This window comes from Macrobrachium rosenbergii, chromosome 14, assembly GCF_040412425.1.
Source record: "Macrobrachium rosenbergii isolate ZJJX-2024 chromosome 14, ASM4041242v1, whole genome shotgun sequence".
Lineage (NCBI taxonomy): Eukaryota > Metazoa > Arthropoda > Malacostraca > Decapoda > Palaemonidae > Macrobrachium > Macrobrachium rosenbergii.
In genome coordinates, this window is record NC_089754.1 from 15,697,803 (window position 1) to 15,716,130 (window position 18,328).

General features: G+C 36.0%; 1 protein-coding gene and 1 long non-coding RNA gene across 5 annotated transcripts in view; one reads left to right on the forward strand and one right to left on the reverse strand.

Annotated features, from left to right (window-relative positions):
* LOC136845733 (uncharacterized) overlaps positions 1-8,095 on the forward strand; it is a 289,129-nt gene extending 281,034 nt beyond the window's left edge. For all 4 annotated transcript variants that reach the window (XM_067115954.1, XM_067115953.1, XM_067115951.1 and 1 more), the window contains one exon: positions 3,635-8,095. In XM_067115954.1, the coding sequence (XP_066972055.1) occupies positions 3,635-3,764 (130 nt within the window). In that variant the 3' untranslated portion in view covers positions 3,765-8,095. The remainder of the gene's footprint in view (positions 1-3,634) is intronic.
* LOC136845734 (uncharacterized) overlaps positions 1-18,328 on the reverse strand; it is a 522,167-nt gene that overhangs the window by 15,886 nt on the left and 487,953 nt on the right. The window lies entirely within an intron of this gene.

Sequence of the window (18,328 nt, forward strand, 5' to 3'; positions counted from 1 at the left end):
TAAGAGTTCTGTTGGGTAAGGAAAAATTCTTCTCCCTCTTATGATACCTCGAGACACTTGACATGAGACTTCTTCCCATATAATTGCTCAGGAAACTCAGTAATTCTTGGATACCAGGATGTAGGGTCTGTTTCTTTTCCTTTACTGCAAAGGCTTGGAATTCTCTTCTTGCATCTGTTTTTACCGACTCCTTTAATCTTTCTTCTTTCAAGATGTGGGTCATTCAATTCAATCAAATCCCACCCCATCTAATTTCCTACCCTATTTATTTTCTTCACACTTGGACAAAACACGGGCAATTGTTCGCCCGTCTCATTGCCTTCCCTCTTGAAGGAAAAAAAGTTCCCAGCCTAGGCAACAGAATCAAACTGCCTAAGCATAATTTTCCCCAATAGTTGAGACACAAATTCCTATTCAAAGAACAACTGACTCTCCAAACACGAAACCTCAAGTAACTTGAACTTATTATGAGCCTGTTCAAAAAAAAAAAAATAAAAAGACATCCATGGATAGTTTAGTAAACCCGTGAAATACACTAAACCAAGTTGTTCTCCCTACACTATTAACATCCTACTTGACTCGAGGAAACTTGAGAACACTTGAAAAGCTTAGGACTATATTTTTCTTAACAACTAAGACTTACCATAACCCAATTTACTTACCTCCTTCTTAAATAGTAAGATTTGTGTCAGGCACGACACTTGATTTTTGTTCTACCAAAAAAACATTATTGCTTCTCAATTGACTGACTGACCGATTTCTATTAACTTGTAATATGCATTCTGGTAAATTTTACAAAACACAAAATTCAAAACCTAACCGCTGTTGTTTCTTAAGCTGACTCGTTGTCAATTAGGAACCCATTACTATACAACGTCAGGACCATTAGACACTGAAACATAGGACTTTCATCGCGTGGTACAAAAAGTGGATGATCATGTCAGAGGAGGACGAAACCTAATCTAAGCTACAATAATTTCACGCAATACCATTTGCCTCAATATGAAGATTCAGAGAGTTCCGGGTCTTCCTAATTGGCAGTTATCATTTCATTCAGAACTACCATTCTAATATACATGAATAACCAACATGAGCGTCAGAGGTGTTTAAGAGCATAAGGCAATCAAGCGCTGCCTGAAATACTCAGGTTATCTTGTGGATAATGACTCCACTCCTTGACGTCTCTACTTATATATTTTGTTTTGTGTATGCACTTATGTATAGGTGGATTATTTCTATTATCGACTGTTCAAAACGTTCATTTACTTATGAATGAGGACTTTGCAACACTAATACCACCATGGAGATAATCAAAGAGGATTAACACTGATACCAGTATGGACATAATCAAAGGGGATTAATATCGCCTGATCAAGTATTTTCCATAGAAGGCCAACATTATTAGTCATAATTCACTGAACACCAAAAACTGACGAGGAGTTGAGTTTATTTTGGTCCTTTTTCTTTTCCTGAATAGCGACTTGGCCTTGAATCTGGAACCAGTATTTCATAACATTTAAACTAAAGGTATGTCAGTGAATATTCATAAATTCTAATGACAGTATTGCCGCCCAGTACTTCTCTATCCAACGACCAATTTTCCAATACAAGTCACAAAGTTTTTTGTACTTGATGAACGCGATTGTAAAGCCAACCATGATTGACTCCATGCACAAACACCTAGAACATATCATCCTCAAGGATCGATTCAAATCTGGAGTAATGAAATAGTGAGCTGGGGAGAAACGAGTCTGATTATTTAGAAAAATTAAACTATACAATATAAATATTCATACCCCAAGACAGTGCAAGCCACTTTCGGATTCATATCCTCAGTAATGCAAGTGGTGTCTATGCTTCTGTTTTTCTCAAAGCTGACAGAATGTTTCATTTTCATGGTTATTCATGGACCAATATAGAATGGAAAAATCACAAGCAGAATAAGTAGTCTCAACACAAGAAATCCAGAAAGTGCTTTTCACTAACACCTTGTAAATTGACAAAATCTACTGAAGCCGGCTGAAAGTCAGCACATAGCTTGAAATTTATGCCCCACAGTATCAAAAGAAACTCGTACTATGAATTAATTATCATAGCCTCACTCTTAATCATATAAGAAAAAACACTCGACTTACCACATGGGGAGCTGTCAGCAGCTACTTGCAACATATGCTTCTCGAAAACTAGTCTAACTACTGTAAAACACCATCGTCACCGCTGCAGCTTCGCAAAAACTTTAAATTCTCTGCCCAACAAAATCACCTGAAATTCATACTATAAAAAATTTATCGGCTCCTGCCTAATCTGTGAATAATTGTAGGAAGCAAATGCAAGCAACGTTAACATCCCAAATTATCGCATGAGAAAAAACACTTGACATACTACATGGTGTCAGCAGAACAGTGTTTCTCAGTGTAGACCAAAAATGGGTCATAAAAGTAGCTCGCTCACTTAACTTGCATCCTACGGGTGTGGGGAAGCCCTTAATAAATTTACAAAATTTAACCATTCCACTCAATTATCTCAATGCAAAAACATTCTTTGGCAGTAGAGCTTGCACAATGGTATCCACTTTGCTGTCTCTGTCAAGTGGACACTATTCAACACTCCCTTATGTTTTTATTGCAAACAGACGAAAAATCCCTTTGGCTGTCTATAAAAAAATGTGTAGCACCTTTTGCGCCTCTAAATTCGTACGGTATGTACTACTAGATTATACTAATCTGAAATTAGCTATAATTCAGTTTTATATATACGGTAAACATTTGATACAGCTTTCATTACGGACTTAAATGTTTTTTTTTTTTTTTTTTCGAAGGGGTGGGGTGAAAGGAGTCGTTTGATGTGGCAATTAAAAGATATAGGTACGTTTGACATATCTTATACTTACAGCGGATTATAAGCTTACGCTTCCATACTCTAGTATGTTCTTATTCCTAACTTTAATTTGGTGTGGATTAATCACCCTTTATAACCGCTATAGGACATAACTCCAAATAATTTATGCGTCACCTATTACTTATTCATTTTAACGTGAAAATAAGAGGTTTGACATATTCGGTAATTATTACGAAGAATAGCATTTCTGAACTTTATTCCAAAAACGACCTTTAATAACACAAATAAAATATTATATTCAAGTAAGTATATCACGTAAGTAAGTACACTGACACACACGGCCTTTTCTCTCCACCTTATCGATATAAATCCACTGAACACACACCGTAAAACCTTATACGTTTATTAATTTACATTGCGATACGTTTATCTTTGGACATAGATCAGTTTTCTGCTATACAATAATTTTTTAGTTCTAAAACCTTCCATAACTAACAAGTAAATCTATTTTAAAATGAACATGGTTTTTAAAAATTCTGAGCCCTCTCAAAAATCATCTTCCATATTTTAATCAATGAATACATTTGTTCCCTAAAATACTAGAAATAAGAATAAATTAAGATCTATTTAAAGCTAAAGAATAATTTCTCTTTATGATAATAACAATATTCGTTGAATATAAATAACAGTCCATGAATAGCAAAACTTACACAAAAAAAGGACTTCATGAAGAAAAATACAATTTACATGTTTCGTAGAATCGGAGAAAAGCTAATCTGTTCTCCCATTCTCTTAGGTATGTCAAGGGATGCCTTCAGAGCTGCGACGACCACGAGGGTTGCAACGGCGCCCCTTCGCCGACGACAGGCACCCCTTCCAGGGTTCTTGGCGGACTCCTCTTCGTTCTCTTCTCTCATAAATTGTAGCTTTTACCTGGGAAATTCCCAGGCAGTTTTATGGGGATTTTAAGATGAAATGCTTCCTCTAAGAAATATTTTGGGATAGAAACTGAATTCCCATTGTAGTGTAGAAGAAAAGCAAATGCAGATTAAAAGTTCATGCATGAGATGTATATTACAAATGTGATTTTTTCATAAATTGGACATGACAATGGCAACGTTAATAGCAAAGACTAACCGACTGAGTAGGCGATATCATCACTGAATATTAAATTCCAGATTGGACCATACAATAATTTAAAAACCAGAAAATAAATAACATGAAGCTCGAAACTAAAATCAAGATATGTTATTAAATCACAACTCTAAGGAAATTCCTTTCCAAAACCGCTATTTTATTTTGTTAACACACCAAAGTGAAAAGAACACCAATTATATTCAAGAAACTATCTGTCGGTTACAATTTCATGGTTCAAGTATCAACAAACTTTACTTTTCTTACTGATCTAAGTTAACGCAGGACCACCTATGCGATGAAATGAAACTGCCATCTTTCAAAAGATGTTAATGAGACGACTTTAACCAAATCATTTGTAAAAGTCGATGTCCACAGCCAATAAGATAGTAAGAACATTCATCTGCATTGCTAAGAAGGACAAAGCAAAACCAAACTTCATTGCACGAAAGGTCTCTCCTGCTACAGTGACACTACAGAGGAATCCTGTATAGTGAATATCCAGTGCAAAAGGTGCTTTCCTGGCCCATTACTATAACAAGAAGTATTTTCTTGTATGGAAGCTGCGCGCACAAAACCAAAGAATATTCATATATCTTTATATGGTAGACAATTATTATTACAGAGCAGCAAGTGTCGCAATCAAAACTAACAACAAACTGCAGTAACTTGCAGAGCAAACTTCAGTCGACAGAATTAAGGCGGGTAGAAAAAATCATAAATATATAAAATGCTGGCCAAAGAGAAACTGAGCTTCACTTTTCAAAATACTGAAAGATCTCAGGCCATCAAACGAATCATTACGCTCATGAAGAAGTATTTAGCTAATGAGAGCATATAACAACAGGAAAACTTTAAAATTCTATAAAAGAACTTACACATCAAGACTGGAACCATTTAGTATTCTGCAAAAGAATATTACAAAAATAAATTAAATCAATTTTAGTTTATATATATAAAAGAATCCACGTTTAAATATGGTTAAAATAAATCCAAAATTAACTAAGGTCTCCAGTCCACTGCTTACCTAAATGCTATATTTGTTTTTGTCCAATTTCTGTAAATGAAACTACTGAGCAGATGTACAAGATTGCCTTTCAGATTCAGTCTTGCCAACACTACTGTTTATCCATTGCCGTAAGAACCTTTTCTGGTAACATGTGTAAAAACATTTACAGTTACTACTGTAATATACAGAAACATATGAGTCATTATAGATAAATGTATCAGTAACACTAAAATCCTCTCCTCTTTGAAATGCCACAGGACATGTAAAAGTCTGTCTTCATCGTGGATAACTCTCGTTACAGTAGATTATGACGTTACCTACGATGAAAGAGAGGGAGTCAGAACGCCTTTCAAGGAGCATCTGACTCGAACGTACTGTATTCCTTTCGTAGCAGAGTAACTGTTAACATTACTAGTGAAAATGAACTGAAAAAACGGTTCTTTTTTAAGGCAAAAATGCAAAAAAATGTGTGATGTGGATGTACTTCTGAAAATTTTGATGTGGTGTACACTTATACTGTTTTTATAGCATAATAATAGCAGATACCAATGTCTTTAGAAAGATCAATAATGTGTAGTCTATAGGTTACAGATACAAAAATGTTTATGAGAAATCTGAAAACTTCAAACATTTCTAATGTCATAGAACCCATTAGGTTGCTGAGAGGTCTAAGAACCTGTAGGGTTTTTGATGATTCTGCGGAATAAGAAAATAATTTGCGTATAGCGATGACAGAAATCAAGAGTTCTTCTGATGGATTTGAAAAACTTCGTAAATTCCAAGACAACTGAACCTAAAGGGAAGGGTCATGACTAAGGCAAAAGAGATTTCAAGAAATTCTAAGCAGGATACTAGTAATCCGAAAGCTTCAATTATTTTGAGAGGTCTAAAACAATGATCGTTGTTAAATGACCAAAAAGTAGGATAAGTTAGGTAGTGACCTGAGATTAAAATCAGTCGCAAAATTGAATAGAGTCTGAGATTATAGGCAACGTATCTAAAAACCTCACTTGTAGCAAAATATAAGACGCAGCTGAGAGAGCCGAGATCTTAAAACACTATGGTATGATTTATGCCTCAAAAAGGAAGCCTAAACCATAAATAATTCAGAGAGAATGAGTAACGTACAAAATGGCAGATCTCTTTGTTCAGGAGAATTCCTTTTTTTTTTGTTATTGTATTTAATAACCTTATCCTGCCCTTTTGCTTTGTTTTATCCTCCCCTTCATATCTACTGTTTGCTCTCTGTTTGTTTACTGGGGATAATAAACAACGGTGAGTTACAACAGAAATGGTGAAGAAATAATTCAGTTCCAGCCTTTACTCTTACAGGTTATGTTGAATTACTGCAATATAGAATTTTACTTCAATTTCCCTACTGTATTTTTCCCTTCCAAATCCGAGTACTTGATCACTATAATGAAGCATACTTTTATATAAACTAGATTTCAAATCGATGATACACCGAAAAACTACAGCTGTACCTCTGATTGCAAGTTCTTAATTAATATAGTCAACGATGGGAAATACCAGACCCATCTAAAAGGACAATTGTGCTTTCATTTCCAGCAGAAAACAGGCCAAGAAATTCTAAACTGAAATTTCTTGTGACCACCGACCTTCGATTTCAGTCTACTATGCTATTCCAAATTGTCAAGGAAAGACCTATCTCAGAAACTAACCAGGTTCAAATAGTTTCTCATATATGAAGAGTCCCACGAGATGAGACTGTTTGTAAATGAGATATGATTTAGTTTAGGATCATCTCGAAATAAAGCAATAGAAAAGTTTAGTTCACCAAAACCCCTGGAATCACTGAATATTGCTAAACAGGGGCATTTACACACTGAAGTGCTGGCTACAGGCTTCTTATGACTTCAGTCTATGTCTTTGGTCACCATAACTTCTGAGACTCAAATTCACTACACTGTGAGCTTTTTGGAGGGGCTCAACTTATCCCTACTGCATCATATAATAGACTCGAAACCGTTTTAGTCAACTTCTGAAGACTAAAACATCACGCAACTGAGACTCGGTCGAAAGGGTTAGCTGTAGAGTTTTCCCCTACCCATTTAGCATTCAAAGAAGGCTTAGAATTCCTGGTTCTTTTATCGTTTAACTGGATATTTTTACCGAACTATGAAACATACTGAGACAAATGTTCTTCATATCAGCAGAAACAGCATATTGATACTGAAGACAAAAAATAGAAGATACTCTCTTGAGACTTTGTGAGACAGGTATATGTAGTACTTTATAGTATCTTAGGCTAGGCTGTATTTTTAGTTACTGTTTGCTGATATCAGCATAACACATAATATATAAGAAACTGTTAACTGTACTGCAATGATTATTCAATATAGTATTTTTACGTCATGCACTTCTATATATTTATATATATACGCACTTATGTATACTTACACATTTACGTATATATACAAATATATGTGTAATTCTGCGCAGCGCGTGTGTGTGTGAAAGTGTGAAGCTCTCAAAATATCCAAAGTAAGAATCTTAATTATCTTACGCTTTGCTTCTCATAGTTATGTATAATCACCATAAATATATCATGGCTTATGATAATATAAATATATAAATATAATATATACACCCTAGTATACTGACTAAAGTCAAACTGCAGTAGATATATTTCTTACCATTTAGCCAATTATCAAATCATAAAAACCATATTCATTCATACACAGGATAAGAATGACTCTGTTCTCATCTGTCTTCAGCCAGTCATAACAACAACCACACATTTCTTGTAAGTCATTAACAGAATTATAAGACAAGTGCAGTTAACTGAGTCAGTTTTATCTTGTCATGAATGGATATTCATAATGTCATAGACTGTTAAGACTTGCTTAAGATACAAGACTTATAGGAGTCTTGACCTGAATGTGAATCATTCTTCGATAAGACCCAATTGACTGTTTCATTGATGAAGAGGCATAATATATTGCATAGTAAGGAAGTATTTATATATAGCGTCTCACCAATAGAGCACAAATATTATAAGTAAATCTATAGCTGACCTATTAAAGGTTTTATATAATATGGTGTCTGAACTTCATATATTTTTACTTTGAAAATACAGAAAATACCAAACAATGACGTTGTTTTATTCCCAAAAAGCCTTCTGACCCTAGTACTAACAAAAAATTCAGGTGGACAGAATACAAAGATAAAAGAAAAAATAGCTATTGAAATCCATTATAATGTTACTCAATCATACAGCGATAGATTGAAAACTGTCAAAAGCCATTGTTCGCAACATTGCTATTTTTTTGTTCAGGTTTCTAATCAATATTAATGTCAAATAAAAAACTCTAACAATCACACAGTTCCCGAATCTTATGGAATAAGTTTCGCCAAATAAAGGTCTTTGGACAGTGCGATTTAACTTTCAATATCTAACGTCTATCTTAAAGTTGTGATTTTATACGCACCCATGAAAACATAACAGCAGAATCACCTAAAATTGGTTATCATTTTCATGCTAAGCGCTAAGAAGGTGAGCCATAAGTTAGAGAGAAAAATAAAAAGGGAGAAGAAAAAGAATTGGATCAGCTCAGAATGGAATGATAAATCCTCCTATTTATAACCATTAGTAGAATCAAAATATCTACGAGGGGGCGCGCTTAAATTAAGTTTAGCCACAGAGCATCTCAGCTGGGGCCTTTTACAGTCAACTTTGAAGCGAGGAAGGTTTTTGTTAGACAAGTCGATCATCTCCTGCTTCGATTTTAGTTTGATGTCCTGAGGCATTTCTTTCTATCTACTTCGAAAGTTAGCTGTGATGTGCATTAAAGGACGAGTACCTGTGTTCTCATGCTCCAAGATTTCTGTTACATCACAATTCTTTCTTGTGTGTGTGTGTGTGTGTGTTCATTCAAGCAGTGAAATGACAAAGTGAAATGTCGCAAATGTATGTTTTACTTCCCTCCTCCTCCCTTCAAATATTCTTTACCGTTCGTTCTAATTTACCTAAACGCGATGAAGGTTGCTCCTTCTCTGAATATCGTCAGGCTGGGATCCAAAAATGGATCTTGCAAATGCGAGGCCAGTGATCTACCTCTGAGCCAGTGCACCCTTATATTTATGAATTCACGTAGGTGAACACATACACATACATACATACATACATACATACATACACACACACACACATATACACATATATATTATATATATATATATTATATATATATAATATATATATATATATATATATATATATATATATATATATATATATATATATATATATATATATATATATATATATATATATATATATTATACAGTAATTTCTTCCTTTAGTACTTTACATCCCAGAGTAAACACATCTAGATTGGCGATAGGCATGACAACAACACCTCGAAATCACATACTCAGGGTAAAATAAACATGGGCAAGTGCACAAATGTTAAATGAACGAAATTAAATGTGATAATTTACCAATACTTAAAAGCCTTGCGCAATCAAATATAAACAGCAAATCTTTAAGAAAAGTGTCACGTTCATGTCGCATCTCTACATTTCCTTTCAAGAACCCGGTTTTAACAAATAAACAAACAAATATTTTCGAACATGTTACCCGGCCTTAGGAATTACAACTTCGAATCATCGAAAAAAGTATGAGTAAAAGAACAATGATTTCACACCTTACCGAAGAAACAGCCACCATATGGATGGAGTACTAAAATGATTAGTAACCTTAAGAGGAAAATGGTTTTTCACAGCCGAATAATGACTGAAAAAGTAATAGAAGAAAAGAAACAATATCACATTTACAAATAAAAATCCGCACTACACAAGTGATGAACATATGTATTTACTCTTGTTACACTAGGTGACTCATTATATCCCTGTCATATTTTCCTGAAAAAAGCCAAACTGGTGAACTGTTATGATGGTAGATTAAGGAACTGCGAAAAAAACGATGAAAATACACAGGATGTTTTTGGTCCAGTACATATGTACCACAAATTTTTTCGGAATATGAAAATATGAAAGAATCTACACAACTAAATAATGTCAAGCAAGAACCCATCGAAATGTAAACGAAGGTAATGGGGAAACATTTCTTGAAAAGAGCGAATGACACTTAAAATGCGAATAAAAAAAAACCTATTGACTTCGCAAAGTGTCTACTTCCCTATCTGACTTGTGTTGCAAAGTAAATAAAGATGTTAATCCTCCGCCATAATTGTTTCCCTGAAACACTTTTAAAAGCTAAAGAATAAGGCCAGGCACTGAAAGCTTTATGTCATCAAAATTCACCAGAGATAATGATGCTCCAAAGATTACTGCGCATCGACTGTTGCACTTTGTGGTCCAGGAACCGACATTACTCGAGACTAAAGTCATAAATTAAATTCATACGTGACTAATACAAGCAAAATATATATTTGTACGAGAATTAGGTAGAATTTGTACGCCTATTAACGTACCCTCGATAACGTAAGTGAATTTCCTAAAGATCGAATGAAGAAATCGATTCTACTAGTCGGACTATCCAAACCTATTTCTCTGAACTTCTTGAAAACACTGTCTGTAGACTCGTAAAATCCTATTCTCAACAAAAGAATGGCAATCATATGAACTCGGGAGCCAGACCAAAGATTCATTTGTATGAGAGAAAGCTAAAATAATGGCACAAGGGAAACCAACATTTATAGGCATCATGACAAGTGAAAGAAGCTCCAATGAATATAATGAAATTTGATAAATGTTCCTCCTTTAAAAATGAAAAGACGAGAGACATGCCACTTCACAATGACAGAGGTAGTAATCTATTACTGAGCTAAATATGGAATTTAAAAGGTTTCATCTCGCATAATCATTGCGACAAAACTGTTTACTTCCTGAATAAACAAAAAATAGAATGGAAACGAAAAAAAGTGAGGCTATTTCCAAAAACAACACCACAGCTGCATCCTCAAACGTTAATTATATAAGTAATAATGTGGAATGGAATTGATTGATTGACTGGTATATTCAACTAAGCATCGCAGCCTTAAACGACGGAAAATGGAAGGCTGGAAGGAATTCTATGGTCTGACGGTTGTTGGAAGCGCACAAATTTAGGAATCTTGTGTCTCTTTCCAGTTCTCAACAAATTAAATGTAAAATGTGAAAGCATGACAGGTGTTATGTCACACACTGACAACAGAGAAACTCATCCAGCGTAATGGGATTTAGGCCGCAATATTACCTGAAATAAAGTGACAGTACACGGAACGTTTTACAGGTAACGGTGAGGTCTTTTATTTGACGAATTGGTATTTACTAAGTTTTGTTAAAAAGGGACAAAAACGGGTGTTACTTATATCGCTGTAAAAACGCTATTGAAAAGTATGGAATCAACAGCCAGATTAGGCGCTTAAGATGGTTGGTCGAGTGCTGTCGTTGGGCTGACACCTGCGACACCAATTATCCTCATCTTAGTTCCAATGGAAGAAAATTATATCCCTCCTCGTCTGCCTCATCCAGCTCTCAGCAACCTCTCAATAATGGGCAAGCCCCAAAGAAACCAGTGTGTGGATATTGCAAAAGAATAGGGCACCCCACTGAACAACCAGAAAATCCTTTCAAGTCCTCAAATGGGACAATGCCCCAACGAGCCACGTCAGGCTCTTGGACGAAAAGTAAAGGGCCGGCTCCTTCCAATGAGGCAGAGCCAAGCAAAGGTTATAGCAGGAGTTATTGCCCCACTTGCGTAATTTATGAGCACTCCGCCCAATGGGCAAAATGCCCTAATAAATCAAGCACACCGGCCATAGTTTTGGCAGTTACAAATTCTAAGTCTTTAGGCCCTCCAGCCAAAGGTCCCATATATGTGGCACCTCCTCAAGGTAGCTACCCCGCACGCCAGGTCAAGGCATTTGATGACTCTGGTGAGCAAATTTCCCTCATAAGGAAGGACAAGGTTCCCTATGGAGCTAACATTAACCGACACAGACTAGTCACAATTGAGGGTATCAATCAATTTAAAATTTTACTTCCTACTGTTCAGTTGAGAGTCACAAGACATCATAAATCCAAAATCTGCAACCTTGCCATAGCAAGCTATATTCCTGGAAGTTATGGCATCCTCCTAGGACAAGACTTCCAGTCCCCACCTAAATTACAACAATCTAGGGTTCCGAGCCCCTCAAGTTATTTATTAGGCATGAGTAATGCTCAAGAGCCTCCATTCATTACACTGCCAGCACCACCTGAGTAATCTGTGCAGTGGCCACCTTCATTCAAGCAGATTTCAAAGCCCAATCCTGTGCCAGGCTCTGCCCCAGTGCCAGTGCCATGGCACCCAACAGATCTCCCTCCTGGAGATCCCAAAATTGACTCCCAATCTCTGCCAGTGCCACGTGAGTGCACTGAGTAGTGCCAAGCTCTGTCCGTCCTGAACAGCGAGCAACCTCCAAATCCTATACCTGTGCCTGACCCTGCCTTATTGCCAGTGCCAGAGCATGCCCCTGATCTCCATTCAAGAGATCCCAGTCCAGATCCCCTCTCTTTGCCCAGCTTGGCTCCACTCCCAGTGCCAGTAAGAGACGGATTCTCCTGACCATAACAGAAGCTCACCCAAAGGTGCAGCCTCGCAACCCGTGCCTGACTGGTCATTGCAACCTGCAGGCCTCCCACACCCAACAGAACATCTTCCTCCATTTCCTAGTCCTCTGCAGACGTGAGTGTGAGTAAGGATTCTGCCACACATCAACTGTCCAATGAACTCAAGCAACTGCAACGACTTGGGGCAGAGCCTGTAACGAATGCCCCTGCTCTGGCCATCAAAGAAGCCGGACGGGGTGGCACTCCGTTGTCCTCCCCAAGCTTGGTTCGACCGATTTCACTACCAAGGAAAACTGTCAGCCTACAGCAGGTCCATGGAAGAAAGCCATGGGCATAGATGGCTCCATATCGCCAAAAGAGAGCCACTAAGCTCCTTTGGCACGTACATAGAGTGCCTCACTTACACAAATGAGTGCCACAAGGCACCTATAAGGTTAGTGCTGTGTTGTTGGTATGCCTTATCAGTGACTCCCAAAGTGAGATAACCTTTTGTATTATTGTTCTTTCACAATAATTTATACCATCTGGCTCCTATACCCAGTACTACATACTGACGCATCACATGTACTTATAATGTGTGCCCCTGGCACAAGTGTTTATAGTGCCCCAAATGGCACTGAGCCGTTGCTCTCAAGTATTGTGGCAACACCTAACTTAGCCCACGAATATTGTCGTTGTATTGCTTCCTCAAGGTATATTAACCGCAGAACCTTGTGGCTATAAGTTTTACTAAGTATAATAATGTTAACCTCTCAATGTTTGGTTCAATTTTATTACATATTGGGTAATAATCTAGTTACTTTAAACTAGTTAAATGTTGCTTATTTTCAATTCTTTAAAAGTAAAATTGTTACTGTTGCCAGCAGCGTAAATTAATTCTGCAACGTAGAGTAAAAGTCATAAGTGATTTCTTTTGTTTATATTTGATTCTGATATTTAGCAGAAAATTATTGCCTGTTGCAATAACCTAATTTTAGCCATTTCAACCCGACTTAGGGTGTAAATGCCATCAAAGTGGGCGAGGTATCAAGAGTATCCTCTCATATGTCATCTTCCAGTAAATAAGTCAAACGAAATGAAGACTAAGCAATTAATATTTATTTTAGTATGATTCACTGTAGACGAATTCGCCTCCATAACCTCTCTCCCACCGCTGCCTTTGGGGTGGGGGGACCACTTTAATCTCTTTCTTGTTCAAGTGCTGCCAGAATTACTTAAATTCCAAGTGCAGACCTGATCAGAGCTAATTGTCTCCCAAGGCAGGTCAGCTGGTGGGCTGAAATTGTGCATTCCCGCATCTTGAAACTGCAGCCATGCTGCCATGATCGCAACACCACCTAGGAAGAGGAAAAAGCTAATTCCTGAAAGTGATAAAGGGTCCTGATGAGAGGCGCTCGGCCTTAGAATTGCTGAGGCACCACCACAGGACAGGTGTCCTGTCCCTTGCTCCACTAAACTGCCTATTTCCAACACGTGGCTGGCAGTAACCAAACTAACTTTTGTTGTGAAATTACTCACTTGCCCTCCCTCTCACTGGGCCCCATAAGAAGAGAACTTCAGGTCCTAAATAAAGTAAAGTACCAGGATTTATGGTTTTTTCATCAGTCACGTTCCCTATTCGTCTTTAACTAACTTCTGTTTCTTTTCATAGTGTGATATAACTGCATTGAGACCTGTATTGCCTTTTATATTTTGCACTGTTTAATTTGCAAAGCAGTGACGAGAAGTGTAACGTAATCGTATGATATTTGAGTCACTGAAACTGAGTTCAACCTAGGCATCTTCTATGCAATTCGTCGATTCTTTCATTACAGCGCTAGTTTCGGTTGAGTAACCATACGTGTTTCGATTGCAGATTAGGAGTTATTCAGCTGTGGATCTGCGTATCATCTTGTGTGCGTAATGGTCCCAGCTACCTCGTTTTCAACGCCATTTGCCCTCCATCTTCTTTCACCAGAATTACACTACCATTCTTCTGATGTGTTTTCTTTTATAAATATAATTAATTTAAGTTCAACCCCAGAGTTGATCTAATCGCTCCCCTCTTGAAGTAGGCCTTCAGCCATATTTCGTTGTTTATAATTTTAGCTGTCCTCAAGGCCAGAGTCTGGATTTTTGTGGTAATTAAGGTAAGGTGCATAGCACCCTAGTATACCCCATTGGTCTAGCAGTACCCCAGCTTTAAAATTATTACTATATATATATATATATATATATATATATATATATATATATATATATATATATATATATACAGTAGATGCCTATATAAATCTATGGATAGCTATGATATATATATATATATATATATATATATATATATATAAATATATATATATATATATATATGCTTATGTATATTTACAGTAGATGCCTATATAAATCTATGGATGAGCTGACTGATGATACATACATATATATATACACATGTATATCTATACAAATGTATATTATATATATACAGTATATATGGGTGTGTGTATGTATGTAATCAAACCGAAAGTAATCGATGTCGCTTAATATCTAGTTCGCTCTCCTCCTGGAAAATCACCGAAGCTGAATTATTTATGAATTATAATTCCCTCACGGTGATACTATCGAAACAGAGTGAATTGTATATTAAACATGTGCAGCAATGTTTGAATATATGCATTATAAATATATATATATATATATATATATATATATATATATATATATATATATATATATATATATATATATATATATATATATATTCTTCGTTGGGAAAGTGGGTTCCGTTCTCAGCTACCACTCTGTTGGCCGCGAGTTCGAATCTCCGACCGGCCAATGAAGGATAAGAGGAATTTACTTCTGTTGATAGAAATTCATTTCTCGCTATAATGTGGTTCGGATTCCACAATAAGCTGTAGGTCCCGTTGCTAGGTAACCAGTTGGTTCTTAGCCACGTAAAATAAGTAATTCTTCGGGCCAGCCCTAGGAGAGCTGTTAATCAGCTCAGTGGTCTGGTTAAAACTAAGATATACAGATATACTTAACATATATATATATATATATATATATATATATATATATATATATATATATATATATATATATATATATATATATATAGAGAGAGAGAGAGAGAGAGAGAGAGAGAGAGAGAGAGAGAGAGAGAGAGAGAGAGAGTACAAATAAAAAAAAGTACAGCTCAATCATGAGATTATATTAGCATGCATATATATATATATATATATATATATATATATATATATATATATATATATATATATATATATATATATATATATACATACTGGATATAATGTATAACCTCCCGAGTGAGACATATCAATTGAATTCATCTCTTTATATATATATATATATATATATATATATATATATATATATATATATATATATATATATATATATATATATATATATATATATATATATATATATATTTCACGTATGATGTGAAATAAGCCTCTACTGGTATATTTTGCTCGTAGAATGTTAATATATACATAACCTGGGTTCAAGCCTCAGAAGCACTCTCGATAAGAGTCAGTTCAGCTAAAACTCATTATACCACTGTTATTCTTAACAGTGACTTTAAGTATATCACCGTCAGTCTGCTCCAATGATCGCAGCCTGAGATAGAGTAAGACATGGAGATAAGAACCTATCCACAATATTATAACTAAAACTTGGGATGATAACACCTTCTGGCGCCACACGTACTATATAAAACTAGATGACAGGCCGGCCAATACGTAGTACTCTCACAAGGGATTCTGAATGTGAGTGGGTGTGAGTAAAGGAAGATCAGGTATAAGAAAAACTTATGGACGTGCCTTGGGGGAGGTGAAAGTTTTACCACAGGAAGAAATGCAATAACAAATGCCATAATGAGAAATTAGATCTTGAAATGAAAAAAATGGATTTGAGAGATGCTGTAAGAGGAGAATCCAGCCCTTTATTAATGGAGTGAGTATTCTGAGGAAATGTGGAATGTGAAGGACAGATGAGATGCAAATTGGAATGATTCATGGGTGAAAGGATTTAGTGTAAATTTGAGAATACTTACGGAAAAGACTGTTGGTGATGGAAAGAGGACAATAAATGAAAGGTTGTAGAATGAAAAGGTACCAAACGTTAATGGAATTACAAATGAGAAGCTACAGCATGGTGTTTATGGTGTGAATAAATGTTTGAATTATAAAGGTTTAGTAGAGTATGTGCTGCCTATCCGTCTAATCCCCCCACCATACGAAAGAAATGCACTATGTAAATACAGCGCAAAGAAGTGAAATAATAACGAATAGGTTACGGAAAATTATAATTATAATTACGACAAATCCTGCAATTTTGCCTACCCGGCATTGCTCTACGAATGTGAGTCTAATTTGTTGAAATTACTTTCTTTTAAGAATAACAGTGAAATACAGAACATTACACTCGAGTCCGGAAAATGTTCTAGAGTAAACCTGAGTAAAAAAATGAGAGGTAAACCTGTTTTCGAGTTTGGGAGAAAAGAAAGAAGATTGAAGTTGGAATTTTTGGAGTCCTGAGACCACAGGGTCGCTAACAAAGGAGTAACAGAATATTATTTGTTTTTATTCTATATAAGTTCACTTTACATGATTGACAATACATTTCCTGGCATTAGTGATATGACATGTGACCCAGATTTAGCCTTGTTCGAGGGAAGGCGGCCCTCTTCGACCATGGTCGTAAACTGCCTTTTACGCGCGCGCCAGGGAGCTTTTGTCCAACAAGTACTGAAAGGAGCCCCGCTGCTGTGCCTTAAATTCGTGATGTTGAATATTCCTGAGAATATTTTCCAATACTCTCCTCAGAAACCCCAGGCATGCAACGGGCAGCCACATGTATTGTTAACTTAGATATTCTAGATTCATTGTTTGTGTGTGTTATTCATTGCATACAATACACGTGGAAGAGAAGCTTGTCCTTGGTAGATGGGAGAAAGTTAGTTTTATTGTTCTGTTAGTTTGCGCATTTTTAACTTGCCACACAACTGCAAGCCATTAACGTTTATGTATTGATACTGAGCCTTTTATTTCTATTGTGTCTGAACGCCGAAAGTGTGTTCGTGTGTTGGACGTAAGACCGTCTTTTGTTAAATTATCTGAAAATTAAATTGGATTATTAACTCGAGGCGAGTCAAGGTTATTTGCTTAATAGAACTTCTCATGTTACAATGTTTGCATAGAGATAGATTTTATTTCTTGCGAAATCTTCGTATTGCTGCTCAACTCATGGCCTACTACTAATGTAAGTTTGTGTTCTTTATGTAAATAATTTTATTCTTAATACCTGGTTCCAGTGGCATGTAAATCTAATTTGCAATGTACTTCATATTTTTTCATGAGAATTATTACTTTCACGTTTCTTTAACCAATGTTTCGTCTAATCTTCGTAAATTGTACTAATCCGTTGAATAATAAACAGATTTTGTCTTGTTTAATTCAAACTAACATCACGGTCCTTCTGATGAACCAGGACATTGTTTTTCGGAAAGATGCCAGGAGTTGATGAGACTGAAGAAGAGTACTGCAGTTTGGTGGCAAAAGTATGACTAAGTGGCTGACCAGGCTATGTAAGGTTTGTCTGAACAAGGGAAAGGTTCTAAAGGAATTGTTCCTTTAAATTAGAGTATATGTGATAGAAGATGACTAAGTTATACTTCATAATTTTGCTGAGTATATCAAGGAAAGTATATGGCAAGATTTTGAGAAGTTAAGACAGATGCCAGATAGTCTGGTAGGCTATGAA